The sequence below is a fragment of the Trichosurus vulpecula genome, chromosome 3, assembly GCF_011100635.1.
Source record: "Trichosurus vulpecula isolate mTriVul1 chromosome 3, mTriVul1.pri, whole genome shotgun sequence".
NCBI lineage: Eukaryota > Metazoa > Chordata > Mammalia > Diprotodontia > Phalangeridae > Trichosurus > Trichosurus vulpecula.
In genome coordinates, this window is record NC_050575.1 from 67348608 (window position 1) to 67376433 (window position 27826).

Genomic DNA, 27826 nt, shown 5'->3' on the forward strand with positions numbered 1-27826 from the left:
GCCCACGCAATGTTGTGTGAGTGTGTGTTTGTATTGCTATTTGTAGCAGTTTTACCATTGAACTGTGAAGGACATTTCACATTTTCTCTGGAGTGTGCATGGCCCTTTTCTTGAAAATAATTCACAATAGTTTTATAAATCATTAATTTCCCAATGCCCAAGGTCACCACTTGTGTGTGTTAATTGTGTTTTTCCTAAAACAATTGGTGCATTTCTAAAAGATAAGGGTTTCACACTTGTGGGTTGGAGTTGCCACACAAGGAGGCAAATCTATTTGTATGTATGACTATGAAGTACTTGGTTTCAAGGACTCTGCTAATCAGGAGTTTAATCTGGAAATAGTAAAGAAGAATTGAGTCCACTAGGATTCTCTACAGAAAGAACTGGATGGGACCACAAGGAGTCTAAATCATTGCTTCCCAGTCAGGGGGCTATAGTTTTTCTACCCATGTTCCTACAGCATCCTGGGGTTCTTTATTCCTCTTTCCCAATTTTTGACCAAAGAAATGGAATGTAGAAGTTGTGAGCATGGTTAAGAGTAGAGGGGAGGTCTCTTAGCAGAGAAGCAAAGGACAAGTGGTACAGAATGAGACAAATATTTTCAGACATAGCCAACATGGGAATTAATTTTATGTGATCATACTTGTTTGTTACAAGGGAGGACTCTTATCGGAGGGCGAGGAGGAATTGTTGCAGAGTGATGTTAATACTAAAAAGAATCATTAAAAAAAAAACAGAAAAGAGAAGAAACTTGAGAACAAAACACAAAAAAGCAAAATAGTGTTGGAACTACCATGTTGAATTTGAAACATACAAAAAAGCTATACATAATACACAGACCTCCTGTTCTTTTGTACAGGGGAATGTTGCGTTTGTTGATGTTCCTCAAGTTTATAATAATTTTAAATATTTTTTAAGAGAAAGGTCATGACCAATGTGTGCAATTGTGTGTGCATACACACTTAGGCATTTGTAGTCACCTAGCAGACCTTGTGAATGGCATAAAGCGGTAGAGTAGAGAACTCAGGCACTGAGTTCAAATTCTGCCTGTCACCTGTGTGACTTTGGGCAAGTCATATAATGTTTCTGGGCCTTAGTTTCTTCATCTGTAAAAGGAGGAGCTTGAATTAGATGTCTTCTAAGGTCTCTTCCAGCTCTAAATCTACTATCTCATGAGCCAAAAAATGATGAATCTTTTTGTCTATCCAAACAAAGTTTATAAGATAATAATTTAACCTATTCTTGATGATTCCAGGTCATCATTATACATTATTGATTACTAATTATTTACATATATGATTTATTCTTATATTAAGCAGAAATTTTTGAAGAGAGGCCCTATGTCTTTCCTAAACCCTACCTAGATCTGCACATAGTAGGGATTTAATATATGTGTGTTGAATTTAATTGTTGTAAGTTAATTTCTGGATACATCTCCATACATCCCATCAGAATAGGAGGAGAGAGGAATAAGTTATTCAGAATTCATGGCCCAGATGGCAAAAACTTAAAATTCAGTCTTACTTATGAAGCTCACCACTTATTACCCCCAAAGCAACTTTATTTTAAACATTTTGGAAGAAAATCTGTGTTGCCTATTTCCCTGCCTTTTTAAACATTCTAAACACAATTTAACATTCAGTGATCCTTATAAGTATCAATTATTATACAGTATTGCAATGCTCTCAGGGCTTACTTGTGAAGGTGTGTCCCCCTACATTTGTCACTACATTAAATAGCCCCATACTGTTAGGCCTCTTGAGTTCTTTTTTCTGCTTTTTGGTAGTTTTTCTGTCTTGTCACCAACAACCATCATACTGTACTTTTCTGTCCCTTAATAGTGCACTTACCCTTCTAAATACCAGTTCCCAGTTTGATGAAAGCTAGGAAACCTGAAAACCATGTTTTTTGCTAATTTTTTTTTGGTCATTTCAGTCATGTCCAACTCTTACTGTTCCCATTTAGATTTTTCCTGGCAAAGATACTGGAGTATTTTGCAATTCCCTTCCCCAGCTCATTTTACAGATGAGGAAACTGAGGCAAACAGAGTTAAGTAACTTGTCCAGGATCACATAGCTAGTGTCTGAGTCCAGTTGTGAATTCAGGTCTTCCTCACTCCAGGTCTGGCACTCTATCCAATGTACCACCTAGTTGCCCTAACCATGCTAAGCAGAATTATATGAAAAAATAAGAAGTAGAGATAAGTTGTAGATAAAGAAATAAAAGGTTTTCCCTATGAGTAAAGTCTATGAGCTTTAATGTAGGCGGGGGGGGGGCTTTATTCACTGCTCTGTAGCTTTTGTTTAACTCTTTCTGAGCTCCCGGTTATATTCTGGTAGCTAATATAATCAGATGAGATAATTCTGGGGCCATTAGGAGAAAACTCAAATTCTTGTATGCCTTGGAAAATAAATGTGTCAAAAGTCTGAGAAAGACAAATCTAAAAGACTACAATCTACAAGACAAGCCTGAAGACAATCAATCTGATCTTCCAAATTTCCAAGGGAATCCTCAAAAATAAGTACTTTTCCAGTGAGACTTATTGTCAATGTGAGCCATGAGGGTGTCACTAAATGAGCTGCTTCTCCAGGAACCATCCCCTGTGCTCAATTTATTTGTAGGGAATCTTTTAGTTATGAGAGAAACTGAATAATAATTGCTATTGGGAGGTGGGGCAATTGTTTACCTACCGTTTTGTTTTCATACTGGTAGCCTTCTGAAGTTCCTGTCATTGTGTCATTCACTCCTTAAAGAGAGGAATTATTGGATTAACTAAGACTGCTTGGCTTTCTACTAACGAACTCTGAGTAACTGGAAAGAAAAGAAAGAAGCATAACTCTCTGTTGATGAATACAGAGTAGAATGACTGTAAAATTAGGTCAAATGCTACAGTCACACTTGAGTTAGACACTTATATATTTAACCTTTAAGATAACTACAATTTTCACATCAACCAAAAAGCCATCAACAGCACTCCAGGGGAAACCTGCCAAGAGCATATGCAAAGAATAGTATAACCCAGAATAGTATAACCCAGAATGAATATTATTCAACTTAGATTTATTAGTGTGACTAAAAGATGCTCCCGAATTGGACCACACCTCTTAAGTTATATCTCTTTGAAAAGAAATAGGTCACATTGTTAAAAGTAGAGGTGCTGACCTTAGACAAGGTACTTCATTCCTCTAAAACTCACCTTTCTCCTCTATAACATGAGGGTAATACTAACACATCTTACAGAGCTGTTGTGAATGGATCTATGGCCTTAAAAAGTTTTTAAAATGTAAGCTATCTGTATTTTTGGGGGGGCCTTACTAGATCCCATTTCTCCACCTTATTCAATCCAATACTCCATTTTCATATGAATAATATTCACATTTATTTAACAATGGTGACTATGGGGTAGGAGTCATTTCATTCATTCATTTAAAAGTGGCTTTCTGTATAATTTGTTATTCAAATCAAGGAAAAGACTTCCATCCTATGTAGGATTGTTCCCAGACAATGAAAGAATCACCAAGCCAACAATAAAATTTAACCAAGACATAAAGCAATGTAGATGATGGGGTAAATCAAATAATAAAATAACTCCCAAAGAAAATATAATCTTAATTTCATAATCATCTCCACTAATTCTATCAGAATAGGAAGAGAGAGACATAATGTATTCAGAACTCATGACCCAGATGGTAAAACCTTAAAATTTGGTCCCTTCTTAATCATGAAGCTGATTATCTTTGGGAGCAGACTAGGGATCTGTGAAGCCTCTTGCTTTGACTCAAGGTTCATTAGGATTTTGCCAGGGGTCTTGGATTCAGGGAGGCCATGTGTTTTTCCTTCTGCCTCGCCACTCCCAACTGCAGCCTACCATTTGTTTCTCCAATCTGCTTGTTCCTCCTTTTCTCACTTTTATCCCATCACCATATGGCTCCCTGCTTGCAGCTGCTCAGGAATGCCCTAAAACTCCTCTTCTCTATGCAGCCTCCATTTATTTTCTTTCTGATCCATATTGAAGTTACATCTAGGCACAAGGTTACAAAAGCATCTACTTCCTAGGGCTTTTTCCAAGGAACAGAATTTTCCTTCCTTTGTCTCTGTGGGAATCCAAAGCTGCATGGGAAAATTTCCATTTTGGTAGCCTGCCTTTGTTATACTTTAAAGTTCACAAAGAACCTTCTTCCTAACAACCTTAGGCGTAGATAGTGTACCTATTACTAGCCTCATTTTACAAATAAGAAAATTGAGGCTTAGGAAGGGAAAGTGACCTAAAAGCATAACACCTAGCTAGTAAGTGTCATAGCTGGGAACCAAGCCAAGGTCTCCTGACTGTCAAGGGAGTGAGTTATCTTTCTTCAATTCTGTACTTTCAGAAAAATAAAGATCGTGTATGTTCCAGGGGCCACGGCTCCTAAGTTTTCTCCTTCCAGCTCTAAATCTATGATACAGTGATGATAGATATATAAATCAGATAGTAGAGTAGGCTTTCACTTTATTTCCAAGGTATTATTTTAGAAAATTCACAGATTTACAAACGAGCCCATGATCGCAAAATGCAGATTGTACACATCATCCTTAAGTGAAGAAGGGGCATTATGATTCTGTATGCAACTCCAACTTCAGTAGCCTCTCTGACAGTGACTGGATACTGTTACTGTATCTTTAAGAAAGAATGGAAACTTAGATACTCATCAAACCATAATTCTGTAGTTACCTATCACGGCTAGAGAGAAATGGATGAGGCAAAGAGATGAAGAGAAGGTTGGAGAGATTTTGGCTTGCCATCCTAAGAAAGCTGAAGGAAGAGGCTTTGTTTCCAGAATTAATAAGTCAGCGGTGGTTAGGTGACTATAGCTGCAATCTTCCTCAGAGCCAATACTATGCTAGTTGCTAATAATTATTTGTTGTATTATTGTGTTGCACTGTTAACAAATTGTATGAATAGCAAAATTAACGTTTAGGAAAAATAGAGAGTTTGAAAAAAGAGACGGGCAAAAACTGATGGCAAAAGAGGTTTTACTAGCTTATTTAATAAACTCTTGTGGGGGCTCAATGCTAATTGATTCATTTTGGAAATTTATGAAGAAATTTCAGAACATATCTTTTGATTGCTTGGAAACTGAGATGAGAGCACTAATAACATAACATGTCAAATAACAGGTAAAGAAGGATAAAGATCGTCCCTATGTTAAATATGAGTAATAGCCTCTTCAACCTCACTAACACATAAAATCCCCTTCTCATGCCTCAAGTATCTGTCTTTTTAAATGGTGTTAACACCACCAACACAGAGGCAAACCATAACCGCTCTTTCAATGAATGGTTGGCCTTCAAGAGTTTCAGTGGCCAAAAAAGAAACCATCACTCTGTGGCCAACATAGTGTAAGATCTCTGACCTGTGCTAGGCTGGTCATTGATGACAGACTTACAGTCCTTCACTAGGCTTATGCACAAAGCTTTTCCAGTTTCATAGGACCTGCCAGAGGTTGAGCTCTGCTGGCACACACAGCCTTCAAGAACCCAGCATCACAGCTGCATGAAGTAGGAGAGGAAGACTTTAGTGGAAGAGGAAATCCTCTTAACTACAGATGTCAGTTCAGCACAAACAAAACAACTAATCAGATCACAAATCCCATTTCAGTTCCTTATCTCCTAGTTTCTACCCTAATCAAATGCTGGAATCCCAGGCTAATTCTAATTCAGCCATAAACAAACTCTCTGACTTTCCATCTCTCTGGCCAATTTCTTCCCACATGAAATGAGAGGGTTAGACCAGACAGATCTCCAAGGTCTCTTGTAGTCTATGATTTTATAGTCAATTGAGGCATAGTTTTACCAGTAAGAACTTGCCCTCGAGCCATTGACTATAACAGTAATTCAAAACACATCATCTGTTTTAGAGAAGCACCATGGTCCAATGGAAGCAACACTAATGTGTAAGTCAAAGAACCTGGGCTCAGATCTCAGCTATGATCTTTGTAACTTCAGGCAACCTCTGTAGGTTTGCATTTCTTCTATAAAATGAATAGGTTGGACTAGGTGGCCTTCTAGATTTAAATCTATGATCCTATCTTCAGTAAGACTTAACTTTTTAACTTAACTCTCCTCATCCCACATTTGTCCTCCCAACAACATTGAATTTTTTTTTGGGGTGGGGGAAAAGTGAGGCAATTGGAGTTAAGTGACTTACCCAGGGTCACACAGCTAGTAAATGTGTTGTCTGAGGCTGATTTTGAACTCAAGTCCTCCAGATTCCAGGGTCAGTGCTCTATCTACTACACCACCTAGCTGCCCCTAACAACATTGAATTCTAAGGGCTACCGTTGCTTTCTATACTGTTGTTTAACTATTCCCATGTGGCCATTTTGTACTCATGTAAGGAGGAATTTCCAAAGGTTCAAATGTCCAAAATAAAATGCCATTTCCATTGCTTTGAGTGAAGAAAATCCTATATGTTTTTAGTTTAAGGCCCTTTTAACTAAACAGAGATGAGTAGAATGGTACAGAAGAAAGAGTCAATTCCAAATCTTAGACATCCTGAATTCATAACACACTCTAGCTATGTAATTCTAGCCTCGACCTAATCTCTCCGTGCTCTCAACAACTCCTTAAACCTGTAAGCTGCAGAGATTTGTTGTGGTTGTTGAGTTGCTTGATTGTGTCCTACCCTTCAGCACCCCATTGAGGGTATTCTTGGCAAAGATACTGGAGTGGTTTGCTATTCCTTCTCCAGTTTGTTTTACAGATGAGGAAACTGAGGCAAACAAGGTTAAGTGACTTGCTCAGAGTCGCATAGCTAGTAAGTGTCTGAGGCCAGATTTGAATCAAAAGGATGAGTCTTCCCAACTACAGGCCCTGCACTCTAGCCACTAGACCACCCAGCTTCCTGCAGAAAAGATATTAACTTATATTTCTAGGAGTTTCCTCACCGAGGAATTCGCTATAACTAGAGTGGATACTGTGTAAATGTGTGTTCCCTCCCCTTCCTATAACAGTGAGATCATAGTTCCAGTCACTAACCCTTCAATTGGGATCGTTTCTCAGAAAGGATGGGATCCCAGGCATATTTGCTAAGATACCACAAGGCTTCCTTTCCCTATACAATTTAGCTACCCTAGCATGCAAGAAGACTTACATACATGTGGACCATATGGTCACTTCACTTTGCATAGATGTAACATAAATGGATGGACATGGAAATTTAGGATATATAACAAGCCTTTCAAGCACATTATCTGCTTTAGAATAATCCACCAAACTCATGTGAATGGAACCATACTAATCACCCATTGGCATGTACTTACATATGAGCAGTTGAGCTCTGCATATGTGTTTCAGACTGTACCCATGATTTATCTTGTTTTATATGAATAACGTGAGGGATAAATCATTACCAATTGGGATATCAGGCTGTGTCCAGTTTTTTCCATCTAATGTTTGCGAGGGTCTGGTTGTTGTCACTATGTCCAAAACAGGAGTGGAAGAAACTACCAGAACAAAAGAAACAGATAGTCTGTCAGGGAACTTGGGCTTGGGTCAATATTATCTTCCTTTTCTCTGTTCCTTTTTAAATCACATGCTGATTCCCACCCTCACTTCCTTCCCCCCATATCCCTTTTCAAATTCAATTCCCCCACCTCCCCTTCTTCCAGGTGCTTCTTCAGGTAGCAAATGACAACCACATTTGTGGGCCTGGTCTTTCTACCAGTTTCAAGAAACTTTCTTTGCTGCCCTTGGCTCTAGGTTTTCATTCTTAACACTGCAAAGTTGAAAAAGACCTCAGAGGCCATCTAATCCAGCCCCTTCCTTTTAAGGATTTGAAAATAGATGCCCCTAAGTGACTTGCCTAGGACTACATAGGAGGGCAGGAGCAAAGTGAGTCTTTAAACCTCAATCCTCTAAGGGAGGGAGGGAATAAACACCTACTATGTGTCAAGCACTGTGCTAAATGCTTTCCAAACAGTATCTCATTAAACCCAAGAATCAATGTTCTTTGCACGGTACTATGTGCCCTCCTCTTCTCTTTACCCACGGGAGAATTCAACCTCACTGATTTCCTTATGTATCTCTTTTTTTTTTCTACTCTAGGTATTACTTCCCTTTAGACTTCTCTAATTTGCCTTCTCCTCCACCCCTCCCCCAATTACCTTTCTTCTTTATGGTTTCCTTTCCTGGGCTCCCCTTCACATCACTGATTCCCTTCTCTGTAGCATGGTCATATCTTGGCTTTCACTTTGATTGGCTCCCTTCACTCTAAGTTTGATTAATTCCTCTTTCACCATGTGGAAGCATATTAAAAACCTCCTTTTTAATTCAATTGGAAATATTAAGAAATAATATTTCTCTATTCTAAAAGCCCTTTCCATATTTGTATCAAAAAAAAAAAGGTGGTGGGGAGGGGAGGCTGTTTATGAAGAAATGTAAATGGATCAAGAGTGGAAACTCAAGTTCCAACAGAGAAGTCTTATAGCTTTTCTTCTTTTGGTTCAGTCACTCCCCAGCCAAGAGGGACTGGCCAAGGAAAACCAAAGGAAACTGGCCTTTATTCCATTCAAAAGAAAGAGCCCTCTGCTGTTATTCAGAAGTGATATTGATCACAGGGAAGAGACCCTTTGAATACCCAAAGATGGTGGTCCGGGAAGAAATAGAGTGAATACAATTTTGGAATGTTAAACGGCCCAGTCACACAATCAACAGGTGCCAGGAACCCATTTAAGGCCTAGGGATATGAAAGCAAAGCAAAAAAAAAAAAACAAAACAGACTTTGCCCAGAAAAGGGCTGGTCTAAGGGAGGATACAACTGCAAATAGAAGCAAGATTAATACAAGACATTTTGGAGATAATTTACAGAGGGAAGGCACTAGCAATCAGAGGAATGAGAAAGGGCTTCTTGTAAGTGGGATTTTAGCTGAGACTGAAGGAAGCCAGGAGGCAGAGACTGCAAAACTATTTCAACATATTATGATCTTTTCCTTGTTCAGTATTCCTATAAGTATTACCTCAAATTGTCTTGGGAGAGGATGACATGTCAGAGGACATGGGGGAAGTATGCCAGTTTGGACGGCTCTCCCTAAGCTAGAAATGGCTCAGATATTAGAGTAATATTTTCATTTCTATAAGGTTTATACCTAAAACGGATAGCAGGGTTTATACCTAAAACAGAGAGCAGTTTATACCTAAAAAAGATAGCTTTCCTTCTCTCTGCTGTTCCCCTGCATGACAAATTGATGTTTCAATCTGAGGTGCTCCTTCTAGGGGGCCTTCAGAACTGTGGTTGCCACATTCTTAGCAGCCTTTAATCAGTTCCCAACCTACTTCATTCCATTTCAAATCTCAGTTGCATTAGGCCATACATTGCTCCTGTACGGAAAGTCTTCTTTCTCTCACCAAAAATCTCCTGATTAGAAACATGGGAACATTACCTGAGCTTCTGTCCTCAGTGGTTGTCAACATTGCATGAGTAGAAGCGGAGGATGTTAGGGTTGTCAGCATTGGGTGAGTGGAAGTGAAGGTTGTTAGAGCAGTAACAGTAGTAGCTAGTGTTAGAATAAACATTAAAGACAAGGATTAATTAAGCCATAGCCTGCTTCTGCTGCCTTCTATTGGGAGGCAGTCTTTCCTAGAGCAATGAAAACTGGAAATGCAGCATGTTCTCAATGCCCAATTCATGACTTTGCAAAAGATTTCTTGATCTCTTAGTTCCTTTCCCACTTTATGTCTCAGGGGGTTCTTCCCCCTTCTTTCTTGTGCCTACAACAATCACACATCTGTCCGAGTGCCTTCTTCCCCTAACAAATCTCAGCTCCAAGCTCACTTCCTCCAGGAACTCCATCAAAGCAAGCACAAATCAGAGTAAGGTCCTTCCTTTTGTGAGATAATCGCTAAAGACACATGGTTGCAGAAGCCCTTATCTTCCGTCTCACTATCTTCAAAGAATGACAGTGACTTCTCTAAATTCCACATCAAATTTCATGTAATGTATAAAGAAGTAAATACCGAGAAGTCTGGTCATCATTATTAAAGAAATCAGCAAACCTTCTACTGTGTTCAGATCCCTGGTTCATAACCACCTTAAAAAAATAATTCATAATTCCATGAACCAAACTGAGAGGAAGCGTAGTATGTTGGATTGAAAGTCGGCTTGGAGTAAAGGGGAATCTGGCTTAAAGTCTGGTCTCTGACACATATTGGATGTACATAACCTTGGGCAACTCACATTCAGTGCCCCAGGCAATTCTGTAAAAGGAGATCTTGACCATTTTGGTGTCACCAACCTCACACATACACTTTGACAATCTAGAGAAGTCCAAGGACACATTAGCAGAATGATTTTTTTAAATGCACAAAATGCCATTTTCTTCTCCAGCTCATTGTACAGATGAGGAACTGAAACAAACAGCATTAAGTGACTTGCCCAGGGTCTCACAGCTAGTAACTGTTTGAAGTCAGATTTGAACTATGGAAGACGACTCTTCCTGACCACAGGCCCCATACTGTATCCACTGCATCACATGGTGGTCAACATTCCAAAGAAACTATATTGAAATAAATCCTGAAATCTCTCCACAGACCCCTTGGAGCTCCATAGACACCAAAAGAAGAATACTTTTTTCTAATCTGCAACAGAGCAAAGAAATCACAGATCCAGCCCACTATTAAAAAGCCAAGACATAGAGAGAACTGATGAACTGAGGGCAAATGTAAGCATATTTTTTTTAGTTTATTTTTCTTGGTTTTCTGTATGTGTTTTCTTTTGCCACATGGCTAATATGGAAATGTTTTGCATGGCTTTATATGTATAATCAATATATTGCTTGCCTTCTCAAGGAGTGGGGGAGGGGTAGAAGGGAGAGAGAATTCGGAACGCAAAATTTTTTAAAATGTTAAAAAATGTACATGTAATTGGGAAAATATAAAGAAAGAAAGAAAAATATATTTCTTAAAGAAGCCAAGACATTTCCTAAATTCCTCTTTCTGAATCTCAAAAAAAATTTTTATGCTGAGCTTAAAACACCAAAAAAAAAAAAAAGAAAACTTCCATATATATACAATAAACCACAAAAAGTGTTGCATATATGAACCATGGCTCTCCATTCTATATTGCTTACTTTTTAAAAGTATATAATGGGGCGGAGCCAAGATGGCGGCTGGTAAGCAGGGAATAATGTGAGCTCCGTAGGGAGACCCTCCAAAAACTTATAAAAAATGGCTCTGAACCAATTATAGAACGGCTGAACCCACAAAACAGCAGAGGGAAGTAGGGCTCCAGCCCAGGACAGCCTAGATGGTCTCTGGGTGAGGTCTATCCCACACGGAGCTCGGAGCTGGGAGCTGGGAGCTGGGAACGGAGTGGAGCAGAGCCCAGTCTGAGCAGCGTGGACCATCCAGACCAGAAGCCGGGTGGAGGGTGCCCTAGTGCCCTGATTCAGTGACCTGCAGCAGTTACCAGACCCCTCGACCCACAAACACCAAAGACTGCGGATAAGGTTAGTGGGAAAAGCTGCGGGAGTGGAAGGAGTTCCCGGTTCGGCTTCCAGCCCCGGGGGCAGCGGAGGTGGGGCAGCTACAGCTGTTGTTACTTCCTGCTCCAGGCCCACCTGGTGGGAGGAATTAAGTGGCGGATCAGAGCAGGGGTGCACAGCCTGCCGAAGATCTAAGCCCAGTTCGGGTTGGGGGTTGGGGAAGGAGCAGTGCTGGTGTGGCAGAGCTGGCACCTCCCCCCCAAACGTGGAACATAGAACTCTGTAATCTACAAGCAGTCGTACCCCACTGAAAAACTCAAGGGTCAAGTTAGTTGGCTGGGAATATGGCCAGGCAGTGAAAACGCACCGAGATTCAGTCTCAGACTTTGCATTCTTTCTTTGCTGACAAAGAAGACCAAAACATACAGACAGAAGAAATTAATAGAGTCAAAGAGCCTACAACAGAAACCTCCAAGAAAAACAGGAACTGGTCCCAGGCCATGGAAGAGCTCAAAAAGGATTTGGAAAAGCAAGTTAGAGAAGTAGAGGAAAAATTGGGAAGAGAAATGAGAAGGATGCGAGAAAACCATGAAAAACAAGTCAATGACTTGCTAAAGGAGACCCAAAAAATACTCAAAAATACACTGAAGAAAACAACACCTTAAAAAACAGACTAACTCAAATGGCAAAAGAGCTCCAAAAAGCCAATGAGGAGAAGAATGCCTTGAAAGGCAGAATTAGCCAAATGGAAAAGGAGGTCCAAAAGACCACTGAAGAAAATACTACTTTAAAAATTAGATTGGAGCAAGTGGAAGCTAGTGACTTGATGAGAAATCAGGATATTATAAAACAGAACCAAAGGAATGAAAAAATGGAAGACAATGTGAAATATCTCCTTGGAAAAACCACTGACCTGGAAAATAGATCCAGGAGAGATAATTTAAAAATTATTGGACTACCTGAAAGCCATGATCAAAAAAAGAGCCTAGATACCATCTTTCAAGAAATTATCAAGGAGAACTGCCCTGATATTCTAGAGCCACAGGGCAAAATAGAAATTGAAAGAATCCATCGATCGCCTCCTCAAATAGATCCCAAAAAGAAATCTCCTAGGAATATTGTTGCCAAATTCCAGAGCTCCCAGATCAAGGAGAAAATACTGCAAGCAGCCAGAAAGAAACAATTTGAGTATTGTGGAAACCCAATCAGAATAATCCTAAGATCTGGCAGCTTCTACATTAAGAGATCGAAGGGCTTGGAATGCGATATTCCGGAGGTCAATGGAGCTAGGATTAAAACCTAGAATCACCTACCCAGCAAAACTGAGTATCATGTTCCAAGGCAAAATATGGATTTTCAATAAAATAGAGGACTTTCAAGCTTTCTCAGTGAAAAGACCAGAACTGAATAGAAAATTTGACTTTCAAACACAAGAATCAAGAGAAGCATGAAAAGGTAATCAAGAAAAGGAAATTGCAAGGGACTTCCTAAAGTTGAACTGTTTTGTTTACATTCCTACATGGAAAGATGACATGTATGATTCATGAGACCTCAGTATTAGGGTAGTTGAAGGGAATATGCATATATATATATATATGTTTAAGTATATATATAAGTGAATGTGTATGTATGTATGTATCTATGTGTATATGTATGCATGTGTATGTAGGTATATATATATATATATGTGTGTGCTTTTATATGTGTATGTACATATATATGTGTATATATATGTAAAAGAGAACAGACACAGGGTGAGTTGAAGATGAAGGGAAGATATGTAAAAGAAATAAAATGAAATTAAGGGATGAGAGAGCAACATACTGAGAAAGGGAGATAGGGAGAGATAGAATGGGGTGGATTATCTCGCCTAAAGGTGGCAAGAGGAAGCAGTTCTGTGGGAGGAGGGGAGAGGGCAGGTGAGGGGGGAAGGAGTGAACCTTGCTCTCATCAGATTCGGCCTGAGGAGGGAATACCATACATACTCAGTTGGGTATCTTACCCCACAGGAAAGAAGAGGGAGGAAGATAAAAAATAAATAAATAAATAAAATGGGGGAATGATGGAGGGGAGGGCAGATGGGGGTGGAGGTAATCAAAACAAACACTTTGGAAAGGGGACAGGGTCAAGGGAGAAAATTCAATAAAGCGGGATGGGTTGGGAAGGAGCAAAATGTAGTTAGCCTTTCACAACATGAGTATTGTGGAAGGGTTATACATAATGATGCATGCGTGGCCTAGGTTGAAGTGCTCGACTTCTTAGGGAGGGTGGGTGGGAAGGGAAGAGGGAAGAGAATTTGAAACTCAAAGTTTTAAAAACAGATGTTCAAAAACAAAAAAAAGTTTTTGCATGCAACTAAAAAATAAGATACACAGGCAATGGGGCGTAGAAATTTATCTTGCCCTACAAGAAAGGAAGGGAAAAGGGGATGAGAGGGGAGGGGGGTGATAGAGGGGAGGGCTGACTGGGGAACAGGGCAACCAGAATATATGCCATCTTGGAGTGGGGGGGAGGGTAGAAATGGGGAGAAAATTTGTAATTCAAACTGTTGTGAAAATCAATGCTGAAAACCAAATATGTTAAATAAATAAATTAAAAATAAAAAAAAGTATATAATAAATCTCATACATGATTTCAAAACCATTCTGCTTGTCTATGCTTTCTCCTGAAATAAATCCCAGTTCTTTAGGAACCGGGGTCAAAAAAATACTCAATTGAAAAATGTTCCATTAGATTATAATGGTTAACAGTTTCAAACACCTCTGATCCTCCCAGAATTTTATGCTCTTCTCCTAAGTGGTCAAAGGGCTTTTATAAAGGGCTTTGAGATCCATATTAAAAGCCAGATTTAGCAAGACTTTTAATCTTATAATTTGTCTAAATAGAGACAAGCTATTTCCCCAACAGTGAAATGAGACTATCTTCTCTCTTATCTTAAATCTAAACTTGCACTATTGGGATGTCTAAAAGAGAATTTAGAGTATGAGCCCCGGGGCTGAAATTGCAAAGTAAACAGAACTCTTAAGCACTTAAGAATTTCCACTTTAGAAAAACAGGAGATAATTCTAAATTTCTTCCTATTGTCCTCATGTCTTTTCTTTGGTGGGGGAGTTCTAGGTCTCCCCATCTCACCCAGGCTGGAAGTTCAGAGGAAGTTCACTCATGGGCCCAATTCCAATACTGATTATCACAGTAGCTTTAACCTGCTCCATTTTTCCAACCTAGAATGGTTCACCCTTCTTTAGGCAAGGAGGGTGGTTCCCCACTCTTGGGTGCTCACTATATTGGTGCCAGATTTATAATGCAGACACCCAGTCGGCTTTAGTCCATTGTATCTTAGAATTTCTGAACCAAAGGGACATCCTAGCTTCAGCCTTCCCATAGCAGGGACTATGAATGCATTCCCTCACAAAGGGCCCCAGGGTCCTTTCAAAAAATGAAATCACTTATTTTTGCCAATTCTAGGTGCTACCTAAGTGGATAAAGGGTATTGGAATCCAATCACTTCCAGCTCCAATGAGTCAGGCTCTATTGTATGAAAAGAGAAAATAGGTGCCAAGATAGCTCCGGAGGGGTCTGCCTTGGTTGGTTCTACTAAAGACTTGTCCAGATTTATTTCTCTGTGTTTAGAATCTATTTTATCTTATTGAAAATATATTCTCTTCTCTGAAGGTAGTCTTAGCAACATGTTATCATGTCCTCATGTAGAGGGCTTGCTGAAGAATGGGTGTCAGATTCTCAGCAATCTTTAGAATTCTATTATATAGAAATCACTTTTAAAAAATTAGCTCCCATTCTTCATTCCATTTCTAATCTCAGAGCTCAGAGAGCTCTCTCTTCTCTCTCCCATGAAAAATCCCCTGACCTAGGGAGTCATCAACATCATATAAGAAGTAGAGGTTAGGGCAGTAACAATGCTGGCCAGTATTAGAAAGAAACTTTCAAGACAAGGATGAAGCCATAGAGACAAAACAAAACAACAAAAAAAAAAAAACCATGAGTTGGAGAAAATTGTGAGAAATGACCAACAAATAGGGAGCAGAGTGCATAGTGGAAAGACCATTGAACTTGAAGATAGAAAATGACAATTCTGGTACTTTTAGGGATGGCTAAGTCATTTCTCCTATTTGGGGCAAGAAATGAGGAGGACATAACCTCCAAGGTACTTTAGTGTGGCCACAGAGAACAGAACTAGGAGCAATGGGTGGTATTTGCAAAAAGGCAGATTTATGTAAGGAAAAGCTTTCTTAGAAGGGGGAAAAAAGAAACCTTCTGTAGAGGCTATTGGTCCAGTGGATAGAACACTGGACCTGGACTCAGGAAGACTTAAGTTCAAATTCAGCCTCAAGAATTTATTTGCTGTATGACCCTAGTCAAGTCACTTAACTTCTGTCTACCTCAATTTCTTCATCTATAAAATGGAGGTAATAATAAAACCTATCTCACAGGGTTACTGTGAGGATCAAATGAAATAATGTTCTTAAAGGGCTTTGCAAATCTGAAAGTGCTAAATGAATGCCAGTTATTAACAACCAGAGCTATCTCAAAGTAGAATGGCTTGCTTTAGAAGACAGTGAGATCCCCCTAACTGGATATCTTCAAGCAAAGGCTGAATGACTACTTGTCAGCCCTGTTGGTGAAAGGATTTCTAATCAGATATGGTTTGGATTTTAATGGCCACTGAACTCCCTTCCAACTGGAACTTAGTTTCCAATTCTAAAATCCTTACAATTCTAGAATCTCTCTCTCTCTTTTAGTAAGGGTAAAACCCAGGGTAAGATTTTATATAAGGTCCACACAAATCTATTTCATGGGTCAGTGTCAAGGAACAGTTAATGAGCAGGTAATAGCTTCCTCTGGGCTTATTTATGAGGAAAAAGAAATAACTGTCACCCTTTATTTGCATAGCTATTTCCAAAGAACTTTATGTCCCATTTATACTCAAGAGGTAAGTCAGAGATTATGACGCCTGTTTGACAGATATAATAGCTAGAACTTAAAGATGGCTTTAAGGTTTGCAAATCACTTTACAAATATTATCTTATTTAATGCTCATGACAACCCTGAGAGACAGGTTTTATCTCTTGTTTCCATTTTACAGAGAGAAAGCTGAGGCTGACAGAGGTTGATTTGCCCAATGACACAGAGCTAGTAAGTGTCTGTGACCAGACTTGAACTCAGGTGCTCCTGACTCCAGGCTCAGTGCTCTGTCTAGCATGGTGGTACCCTCTAACTGCCTCACAACCCTGGGAGAGAGTTGCTATTATTATCCTCATTTTGCAAGTGAGGAAACCGAGGCAGACAGGGGATGAGACTTGCCCAAGGTCATGCAGCTAGCAAGTGTCTGAGGCTAGATTTTAATTCAGATCTTCTTGACCCCAGGCCCAGGGCTCTATATGCTTTGTCAACAGGTGGGAAAGCTGTGAGTAAAGATTAAAGTACTTTGCCCAAGATAAAAAGCCAGAGCCCTGACTCTGTCAGGGATATGCCCGAGAAAGCTTGAACCAGAGAGCTGATTGTTAAATTTTCAGTGTGAGCATTTACACCTTGGAAATAGGCAAATACTACAAATCAGGGCTTGAGGAATTATTTTATTGATTTTTTTAAGAAAGCAATGAAGAAAATGTTAAGAATGAAGATTAAACTTAAAAGTGTGTCCTAACAGAAAACGTTTTTTTAAACATTTCCCAGCATACCCTGGTCTCCTGACTCTCTTTCCACTAGGCTTGCTTGCCCCTTTCTTCTCACAAGATCCCATTTCATTTCAACAAGCACTTGTCAAGCACCTTCTAGATGCGATCCAGTTCCCTGATTGCAAACCTTCATAAAAATAAATTGCATCACTTGGATGGTGGGACTTGGAAATGTTTGTCCACAAAGCTTCTAATTTTTCTTGGAAATTAGATGAAAGACACTGCCCTCTTACCTTCACCTCAGATTTAGCTCCAAAGGGCCCAGGTAAGAACAACCTTAACAACAAAAGAAGTAAAGCCTGAAATAACTCCAAAGCTGTTCAGTTTCTGGCCCAGCCAGAAGGAGAAGTCACCTGAGGCTATGGGAACAAGAAGAGGAAGCAGCTGAGGGGATCCCCTGAAGGGTGGGGAACCCATAAGAATAAGTCCAACAGGCAGAAGACCAACACGACATGAGCAAATGTTCAGAGGGCCAGCAAAATCCAGTGGATTTAGTTAATGGGCTAAACAGGGGTCGAGGCTGGAGAGCACCAATTTTGCAGTCAAAGAACCTGGATTCTAATCTCAGGTCTGTGATACCCCAGCAACTGTCACTTACCCTCTCTCTGACCCTCAGTTTCTTCATCTGCCTCACCTGTTAAGGTCAGATAGGGTGACCTGAGGATCCTTCTGGCTCAAAATCCTGAAATACTGCAAATACTGTTTTGGGCCTTGGGCCCACATGGGATGCCACTGACCTAAGTGATTCCCTAAGGAGATCTGGAGAGTTATACCTCTATATATTTGCTGAGTCTTTGAATTTAATAATAGGAGATTTAAAAATTATCTCCCTTATTGATTCAGCCTCTCTAGAGCATGGCCTAGCATATATGCCTGACCTAAGATGCCTCAAAACTTGATTTTCGTTCTTGTAGCCCCTACCCAAAACTCTAACCACAAGAACTCCCCAATACTAATTTTGTGGTATCATCCTGGAGGGTACCTAGTTATTTAAGGGATGTTACAGATTTATCTTCAATTTTTCAAAGCAGGAATGTTTATTCAGCTGAATTTATAATGGGTGATATAAATACCATACATCAGGGCAACTAAGTGGCACAGTGGATAAAGCATGAGCCCTGGAGTCAGGAGGACCTGAGTTCAAATCGGCCTCTGAGATTTACTAGCTGTGTGACCCTGGGCAAGTCACTTAACCCCAACTGTCTCCCCCGAATGAATGAATGAATGAATGAAAAAATAAGTAAGTAAATGAGGACCATGCAGCATTTTCCATAGAAGCAGGAGAGGCAAAGGGCAAAAACTAAATGAGTATGGAAAGTGTCTACTACTACACTACTACACAACTCCAAGGCTAGGAATCATTCAATCTATCAGTCTTGTATTAAACTATTACATTGTTCTGGGCACCACGCTAAGCAGAGGGACCACCAAGACAGAAATGGAGGAGCCCTTGCCCTCAGGGACTTTATGTTGACTCCAAGGTAGTTTGGAGAGGCGCACTCCAGTGACAAAATCTTCATGAAAAAGACAGCACTTAAGTTGAGTTTGGAATCATTTTTCTATGATCTCATTGCAGAGGCAGCTGGGTGGTACAGTGGATAGAGTGCTGGGCCTGACACATGGTAGGTGTTTAATAAATACTTGTTTTTTCTTTCACTCTCGTACAACAGGACAATTGTCTCCACTCCACAAGTGGAGCATCTACCCTCTAACACTTTTTTCCAAGCTCCCTTGTTCTTGGCATTTTTCCCATTCTCAGACACAGCTTCCTCAGAGTCAGCCATTTGTGGGGCACTGCACTGAGTCTTTATCTTGAACGCTCACAACGCAAATCCCTTTCCTCCCTAAAAAAAATCAAGAATAGGCAAAGGGGTGGAGCTCAGAGTTTGAGGTCTCACTCTTGTTAAGTTGTGAGTAATGAAGCGTTACTGTGACTGTGACTCAGGCCTTCTATAAATAAAACCGATTGATGGGGAAGATGACATCAGACACCAAGTAACTTTGGAGGATCATCCAAGTAAAAGTTAAGTTCTTTGAAGGCAGGGTCGACATATTTATTCTCCCACATCTATCTATATCTTCTGCTTAAGGGGCTTGATAAATGTTTGTTGAACTGCTGAAATGCAATGAATCTCTTCAACTCCATCTGGGGTACCTTAACATTATCTCAATATGAGAATGAACTGCTTGGTCTGTCTGGCAAGGGCCAAATGAAAAGGTCATGGAATTCTTGGTTTAGACCTGAAAAAGAACTGTATAATGGGCATCTCGGCTAAAATCTTCACTTTGAAGATGTGGAAGCTTAAGCCCAGAAATGGTTCCAATCATCATTCCAGTTCTGCCACCTGTGGGCCCAAAGTCCCAGGAGCAGCAGAGTCAGGATGAGAGCCCAGGTCCTTTCCAAAATTCATTATCCTTTTTACTGGCTATGGCAGCAAGATGTGACAAAGATGTACCAATTTCAATAGATCTCATTTCCAAATGCTTAGAAAGTAAAGGTAGATGTTCTGAACATATCATCTCTCTACAAATTAGCACCATTTTTATGAAGAAACAAAAAACGAGAGTTGGATAGGAGTATCTGAATGCCAGCTTCCATGCAGAAGAGAGGACCTGGAATGAAGACCTTAGATAATCCAAATGGGAAATTGAGATTAACAAAACCTAAATCCTTTGACTCGGTTTCCCTTATGAAGATTTTTCAAAGAGAATGGGGTGAGAGAGATTAAGCGTTTATGTAACATTTACTATGTGCCAGGCACTGGGCTAAGTGTTTTACAAATATATCGCATCTGAAGAAAAGAGAAAGGCTCACCTTGTTCAACCTTCAGTTTCACTGTGACTTTTTGGTCATTAAACCAACCAGCAATTTCCACCCGACAGCAATACATCCCAGCATCTGCCTCTGTCAGGTTCGCTATCGTCAAAGACACAATCCCTTTAGAAAGGTCCTCTTTTAAATGGTATCGGTTGGAATGCTGAAAGGTCATCTTGTGTCCATCTGTCCAGAGGATTTCATTTGAGCACCCATTCAGAGGACACCATCCTCGACCCCAACACATGGATGTGACACCGTCCTTCACTGAATATGTGCAGGGAAGAGTAACAGATTGACCCACTATTCCTCTCACGGTCTGCATAGACATAGAAGGACCTGCTGATAAAAAGGAAAAAAAGGGGGTTAGAAAAGAAACAATCAGGGACTCTGGTGGCTAGAACGCTGGACTTGGAGTCAGGAAGAGGAGGTTGAGCTTGTCTCAGATACTAGTTCTGTATCCCTAGGCTATCTCAGTCTCTGTTCCCTTCATCTTGTTGAAAGGGCATAATAACAGCACCTACCTCACAGGGTTATGAGAATCAAATGAGGTAACTTGTGTAAAGCATTTTGCAAACCCTAAAGAGCTACATAAATGCTAGCAAATTTTTTTAGGTGGAATGGTATGAGCACGATGAGGAAGAATAAGGCACTTTGCAGAGTGTAGAGAAAGAGTTAGGGATTTCAATGTAATTTCAATTGTATGAGGAGGTCCTAATGAGGAAACTGCCTCTACCATGGTAAATTAGCACCTTCTGGTCTTTGAGAGTTGCCTAGAGAGCAGAGGTATCAAACACAAGGCCTGCCCCTTCCGCATTGCCACCCCACCACATTCTGAAACTTAACAAATCCAAATTTAACAAAATAAGTTAAAATGTAATAGAACACAGATAATGTTAACATGTGGTTTTCCAACTCAATATTTAGCCTACAAGGATCCTTATGTAAGTCTATTACATTTTCTTTCTTTTTTTGGAGGCAGTTGGGGTTGGTGACTTGCAGAGAGTCACACAGGGCTTCAGGCCAGATTTCAACTCTGGTTCTCCTTACTCCAAGGCTTGACTGTGCTACCTTAGACTGTGCCCTTAGAACATTTTCTATATGAGCTTGATATCACCAAGAAGTAATATGACATGACTTGCCCAGAACCATACAACCAGTACATGTCAGAAATGGGACCAAGTTTTCCTTACTCTGAGGCTGGCTCTCTATTCGCTACATCAAGCTGCCTCTCACAATAAAAAGATATAATGATGATAATGATGATGATGATGATGATAATTTTATATTTAGTTGTTTTCAGTCATGTCTGACTCTTCCTGTCCCATTTGGAGTTTTCTTGGCAAAGATACTGGAATGGTTTGCCATTTCCTTCTCTAGCTCATTTTGCAGATGAGGAAACTGAGGCAAACAGGGTTAAGTGGCTTGCCCAGGGTCATACAGCTAATAAGTGTCTGAGGCCAGATTTGAACTCAGGAAGATGAGTCTTCCTAACCGTAGGCCCAGTACTCTGTGAACCATGGTACCACCTTGCTGCCCTAATGGTAATAAGAACTCACATTTCTATTGTCGGACACTAGCGTGGCAATTTCCAAAGGGCTTTCCTGTAGAATGTAAAGTCCTCGAGGACAGAAGTGTTTTCATCTTATTCTTATCTCCAGCACCTAATAATGGTGCACAGTTTCAACTAGTGAATTGAACTGATGCGAATAACCTCTGAACTAGTGGGTAAGAATATTATTTATCTCCATTTTACAGGAAGAAACTGAAGCTCAAAGAAATTAAGGGAATTTTCAGAGGGTCCCATGGCTAGTTAAGTGTTCTAGGAGTGCTTCAAATTCAAGGTTTCTGACTCCAACCCCAGGACTCCTACATTATGCTTTTAAAAATAAATGTACTTTAAAATTATATATAAAAAAAAATTATTTTCACATGAAGCCCATGAGGGTCCACTATTTTCAAGTTGTAAAAGATTATTGGACTAAGGACAGAGATGTGTTCTAAAAGCTTCAGAAACCAATCAATAATTAAATTAAAAGGTTTTTTGCACAAACAAAACCAATGCAACCAAGATTAAAAGAGAAGCGGCAAGGTGGGGAAAAAATTTACATAAAGTGTCTCTGATAAAGGCCTTATTTCTCAAATATCTGGAGAAGCCAGTCAAATTTATAAGCATACAAGTCATTCCCCAACTGATAAATATGGATATGAACATGCAGTTTTCAGATGAAGAAATCAAAACTATTTATGGTCATATGAAAAAATGCTCTAAATCATTGTTGTTTAGAGAAATGTACCACCTCACACCTATAAGACTGGCTAATATGACAGAAAAGGAAAATGATAAATGTTGAAGGGATGTGGGAAAGTTGGGAGACTAATGCCTTGTTGGTGGAATTGTGAACTGATCTAACCACTCTAGGGAGCAATTTCAAATTGTGCCCAAAGCACTATAAATTTGTACATATCCTTTGACCCAGCAATACCACTCCTAGTCTCTATCCCAAAGGAAAAAGATCTATTTGGACAAAAAATATTTATAGCAGCTCTTTTTATTATAGTAAAGAATTGGAAATTGAGGGGATGCCCAACAATTGGGAAATGGCTGAACAAGTTGTGGTATATGATTGTAATGGAATACTGTAAGATGGAATGTAATGGATGTGGTGGAATGCTGTAAGAAATGACAAGCAGGACAATTTCAGAAAAACCTGGGAAGACTTACATGAACTGATGCAAAGTGAAGTGAGTAGAACCAGGTACACAGTAACAGCAATACTGTACAATGATCAACTGTGAATGACTTAGCTTTCCTCAATAATACAATGATCTAAGACAATTCCAAAGACAGCATTCAATTCTATCAACTTCTATCTATATAAGTATAAACTTTCATCCCAAGTAACAAGAAACATATTCTCAATTGAGAAGACAAAACAAAAACAAATAAGCAATTAGAGAACAAAATGCCCAAAAATAAAGGGCTATATTGTATAGTAAAAAAGAACAGTCCCCTGGAATAAATGTTTGTTTGTTGAAGAGACGGAAATGTCCACATCTCTATGGGATGTTCAGGTTTACAAAAGAAAAAAAACAAAAACACATTTCCTGTATAGCAGGGGATGAAAGTATTCCCATTTTCCAGATATGGAAATGAAGTTCAGTTAAGTGGCTTTCCTCAGAGAACAGAACTATTAAGGATCAAACTTTACAGGTCCCTCCAGGTTATAAGCTAGACATCCAGGAGATAGACAGGCAGAAGGACAGACAGAACAGATAGAATAGACAGAACAGACAGAATAGACATAACAGACAGACAGACAGATAGACAGGATAGACAGACAGAATAGACAGACAGAATAGACAGGCCATACAGACAGGACAGGCAGAATAGACAAACAGAACAGACAGACAAAACAGATAGGCAGAACAGTCAGACAGACAGAATAGACAGAACAGATAGAATAGACAGGATGACAGAATAGACAAACAGAACAGAATAGACAGACTAGAGAGAAAGATAGAACAGACAGACAGAACAGACAGACAGACAGACAGACCAGACAGAATATGGCAGAATAGACAGGATGACAGAATAGACAAACAGAACAGAACAGACAGACTAGACAGAAAGACAGAACAGACAGATAAAACAGATAGACAGAACAGACAGAATATACAGGATAGACAGACAGGCAGAACAGAATAGACAGACAGAACAGATAGAACAGACAGAACAGACAGATAGACAGGCAGACAAAACAGACAGACAGACAGACAGAACAGACAGAATAGACAGGAGAGACAGACAGACTAGACAGAACAGAACATTCAGACAGATGGACAGGACAGACAGAACAGACAGGCAGACAAAACAGACAGACAGAACAGACAGATAGACAGAACAGATAGGCAGAACAGACAGATGGATGGAACAGATGGGACAGACAGACAGAACAGAGAGAACAGATAGGCAGACAGACAGACAGAATAGACAGACAGAACAGAACAGACAGACAAACAGGACAGACAGAATAGACAGGCAGACAGAATAAACAGAACAGACAGAATATACAGAACAGACAGACACAACAGACAGGCAGACAAAACAGAGAGTAGACAGGACAGATAGAACAGACAGAACAGACAGACAGAACAGAAAGGCAGAACAGACAGGCAGGCAGACAGACAGAACAGACAGGCAGACAAAACAGATAGACAGAACAGACAGAACAGACAGATAGAATATACAGGATAGACAGACAGAACAGAATAGACAGAACAGATAGGCAGAACAGACAGAACAGATGGAACAGACAGACAGAATAGACAGACAGGACAGACAGACAGAACAGAGAGAACAGACAGGCAGACAAAATAGAATAGACAGGACAGACAGAGAACAGAAAGGCAGAACAGACAGTCAGACAGACAATAGACAGGCAGACAGAACAGACAGGCAGACAAAACAGACAGAGTAGACAGGACAGATAAGACAGACAGACAGAATAAACAGACAGAACAGATAGGCAGAACAGACAGGCAGAGAGACAGACAGAACAGACAAAATAGACAGGACAGACAGAACAGACAGACAGAACAGACAGGCAGAACAAACAGGCAGACAGAACAGACAGAATAGATAGGACAGACAGAACAGATAGAACAGACAGAACAGACAGACTAGAGAGAAAGACAGAACAGACAGATAGAACAGACAGACAGAATAAACAGGACAGACAGACAGAACAGAATAGACAGACAGGACAGACAGAACAGATAGACAGAACAGACAGAATAGACAGAACAGACAGAACAGACAGATAGATATACATATATATATATATATATATATATATATATATATATATATATATATATATATATATATATATATATATATATATATATATATATATATATATATATATATGCAGATATAAATATGTGTGTACGTATATATATATCCTCTTCTCATTACATCTTGTTAGTCCAAACCAATTCAAGCAGCTTAAAGGGAGGGTGTGGATGGCTCACCAGTTACATTCAGTATGATGTAAGGTATGATGTACTCTGGCAGTACCCTAACAAATGGCACTAGATTTGAAGGCAGAGGATCTCAGTTCCAATTTCACCTCTGAGACTCGCCACCTCTGTTATCCTGGGTAAGTCATTTAACTGCCCCAGTTTACAGTTTCCCCATCTGAAAAATGAGGAAGCTGCACTAGATGGCCTCTGAGGTCCCTTCTAGATCTAAATCTATCATCCTTTGATCTTAAATAAAGAGCCATTTTCCTCCTCCATCCGCAGATGGCATTTGACCTCAGCTTGGCTCCCAGCTCATTAGCTGGTTGTCTCTCTCCACCCAATTTCCTATGTCCTCTGATGCGAAATAGGCTTTGGGTTTACCAAATCAAACACCCCTTTCCTGTCCTTATTCCACCATCCACAAGTGTCCTCCTTGTAGATCAGATTTCCAAACTGAGTTTCACATGCCCTTTATATGAAGCTTATCAAGGGAGCAGAGAATAGTTTTTAAATAACTATATTATCTAACTATATTATTTATATTAACTATATTAACTATATTATCCTATTATTAATATCCTATTAAAACATTCCAAAAAGAATTACTTCCATTTATAGCAACTTATCTGTCTCTGATCTCATTAAACCCAAAGCAAGAAGCAACCTGGAAGCTTAAAATGATATGTAAACATCTCTTTTAAAAACTTAAACGAAACTATTGGTTGATATGAAACAGAATCAAGAGACTCACCAACTTATTTGACCATATTGTAATAAACATTTAACAACTTTTTGATATTAATAATGTTAAGTGCCAAATAAAGCTTTCTTTATGAAAAATTAATTAACCTTCATATAGTATTTCTCATGTGCATGTGCCTGGTAAACTAACATTCGTTTTCCTTTAGTGCTGGGTGAGAAGTAGATTTACTGAAATCCAAGAAGTATGGTGAACAAACAAAGCCCTAAAGCCCTCCTATATGTGGATCATGACACCCACCCCTCACATACCTGCAAGAAGCACCATCAGGATGCAGCAGAACAACACAGGAAGCCCCATGGCACCAGCTAGAAAAAAAGTCAGACAACAGACTGGTTGAGTTTCCTGGGGAGAAGAGGTTTTTAGAAAGATCTAAGTCTTCAGTTTTAACTTCCTCTTTCCCCTGGCTTGACAAGTCATATGAGACGTCAAACTTGGGAAAGACAAATCCCCCGGGCACCAACAAAGCCCATGGTATCTACTATCTAGTTGCCACCTCACCTCTGGGCAATGGGATCTGTTGCTTTCAGCATAATTGGAAAAGGAAACTTTACAAGTTCATTGCAATTAACCTAGACTACCCCAGTTCCCACCACATAAGATCCAACCTAAGCTGTTATTTCTAACCCAACAAAGATGAGGGAAAGGGAAGAAGACTGTATGATGTAACTAAATTAAGGGAGTTCCAGAAAGAAATGAGTCTCCCACTGGCCAAGAGAGGCCTCCTTGCTTGGGAACACATGCCAAACAGTGCCTCTTTTAGGGCCGTGGATTTGACATTTGACATTCCTGACATTTCAGAAGTCTTCTCACTTCTTGCTCGTTAGCCACAAAGTATATGCATGAGCCTAGTCAAGTTATCTTGAAATGTGTAATTGACATAAAAAAGGCCCCATATATGCTAAAATATTTATTAGCAGCACTTTTTTGGTAGGATAACAAGGAACTAGAAACAAAATAGATGCCTATAAATTCGGGAATGATTAAGAAGATGAAGAATACAGAAGCATGATAAGACTTTAGAGAATAAAATAAACATTTCCATAACACAGTAGAATTAAAAAAAAAAGAATTGCACATGAAACTACAACTCTATTGTGTAAGACTTGCTATTCCCTTTTAAATATATATTAAAGTTATCATGTAAATTTTCTTTTCCTTTTCTTCTTCCCTTCTCCCTCCTCTCCCCCCTCCCCCATCCTAGAGATGGCTACCATTACTTAAAAGGACTTGGCAACAAATTGGATAAAAAGGTTGAGAGTAAAAATGGAGGATGTTACCTAGATGTCAAGCCTGGGTAACTGGGAGGAGGTTAGTGCCTCTAAAAGCAATAGGGAAGTTTGAAAGGAGGATTTAAGGAAAAAAGATAGTTCAGTCATTCACCTTCTCTTAGCCTCAGTTTCCTCATCTGTTAAAGTGGGGATAATAATAATAATACCTACCTCACAAAAATAATGTAATAATCAAATGAGATAATACATGTAGAGTGCTTCCCCATCCTTAAGCGCTAGCTATAATTATTAGTTGGCTAGCTGGGGGGGAGGGGGGTGGTGGTTATATTTGAAAATTAAAGCAACCTAGAAATAAAGTTGATTAAAATAGGCTTTTCTAGATGTGTCACTGAAAAAAAAAGGAATAAGGAAATAAATGTGTATGATTTACCACAATCCGTTCCTCTCCCCCGCCCCCGAAAAAAATTCAAAACTCCTACTTTACTGGAGTTCCTTTAGTCATTCAAAAAGTACAGTTATTGAAATGTCTACAGTGTGAGCGCTCATCATGGGGCTAGACCACCAGAGAGGACTGTGTTACCTTTCCTGCCTGGAAAACTGAGCTGTCCAGAGGTTTTTCTGTAAGCTTTTCCAGTTTGACCCAACTGCCCCTAGTCTTAGCACAAAGTTATGTGGAAGCTGTCTAACTCAAAGTGGTTTTTTTTGTACTTCGTATTCATTTTTTCCTATTACGTGCAAAGATAGTTTTCGACATTCATTTTTTATAAGATTGAGTTCCAATTTTTCTTCCCCCTCCCCAAGACCACAAGAAATTTGCTATAGGCTATGAATGTATAATC

At 39.6% G+C, this 27826-nt stretch overlaps 1 protein-coding gene across 3 annotated transcripts in view; it reads right to left on the reverse strand.

Moving 5' to 3' along the window:
- The window catches only part of LOC118841177 (hepatitis A virus cellular receptor 1 homolog), a 35800-nt gene extending 9710 nt beyond the window's left edge, over positions 1 to 26090 (reverse strand). Inside the window, exons 1-4 of one of the 3 annotated variants that reach the window (XM_036748576.1) lie at positions 26007 to 26090; positions 19968 to 20309; positions 7392 to 7484; positions 2691 to 2746 (exon numbers count right to left, since the gene is read on the reverse strand). In XM_036748576.1, coding sequence (XP_036604471.1) covers positions 2691 to 2746; positions 7392 to 7484; positions 19968 to 20309; positions 26007 to 26055 — 540 coding nt within the window. In that variant the 5' untranslated portion in view covers positions 26056 to 26090. The remainder of the gene's footprint in view (positions 1 to 2690; positions 2747 to 7391; positions 7485 to 19967; positions 20310 to 26006) is intronic. The other 2 variants (XM_036748577.1, XM_036748578.1) reach the window with 2 other exon arrangements.
- Between the last annotated feature and the right edge of the window lie 1736 nt (positions 26091 to 27826).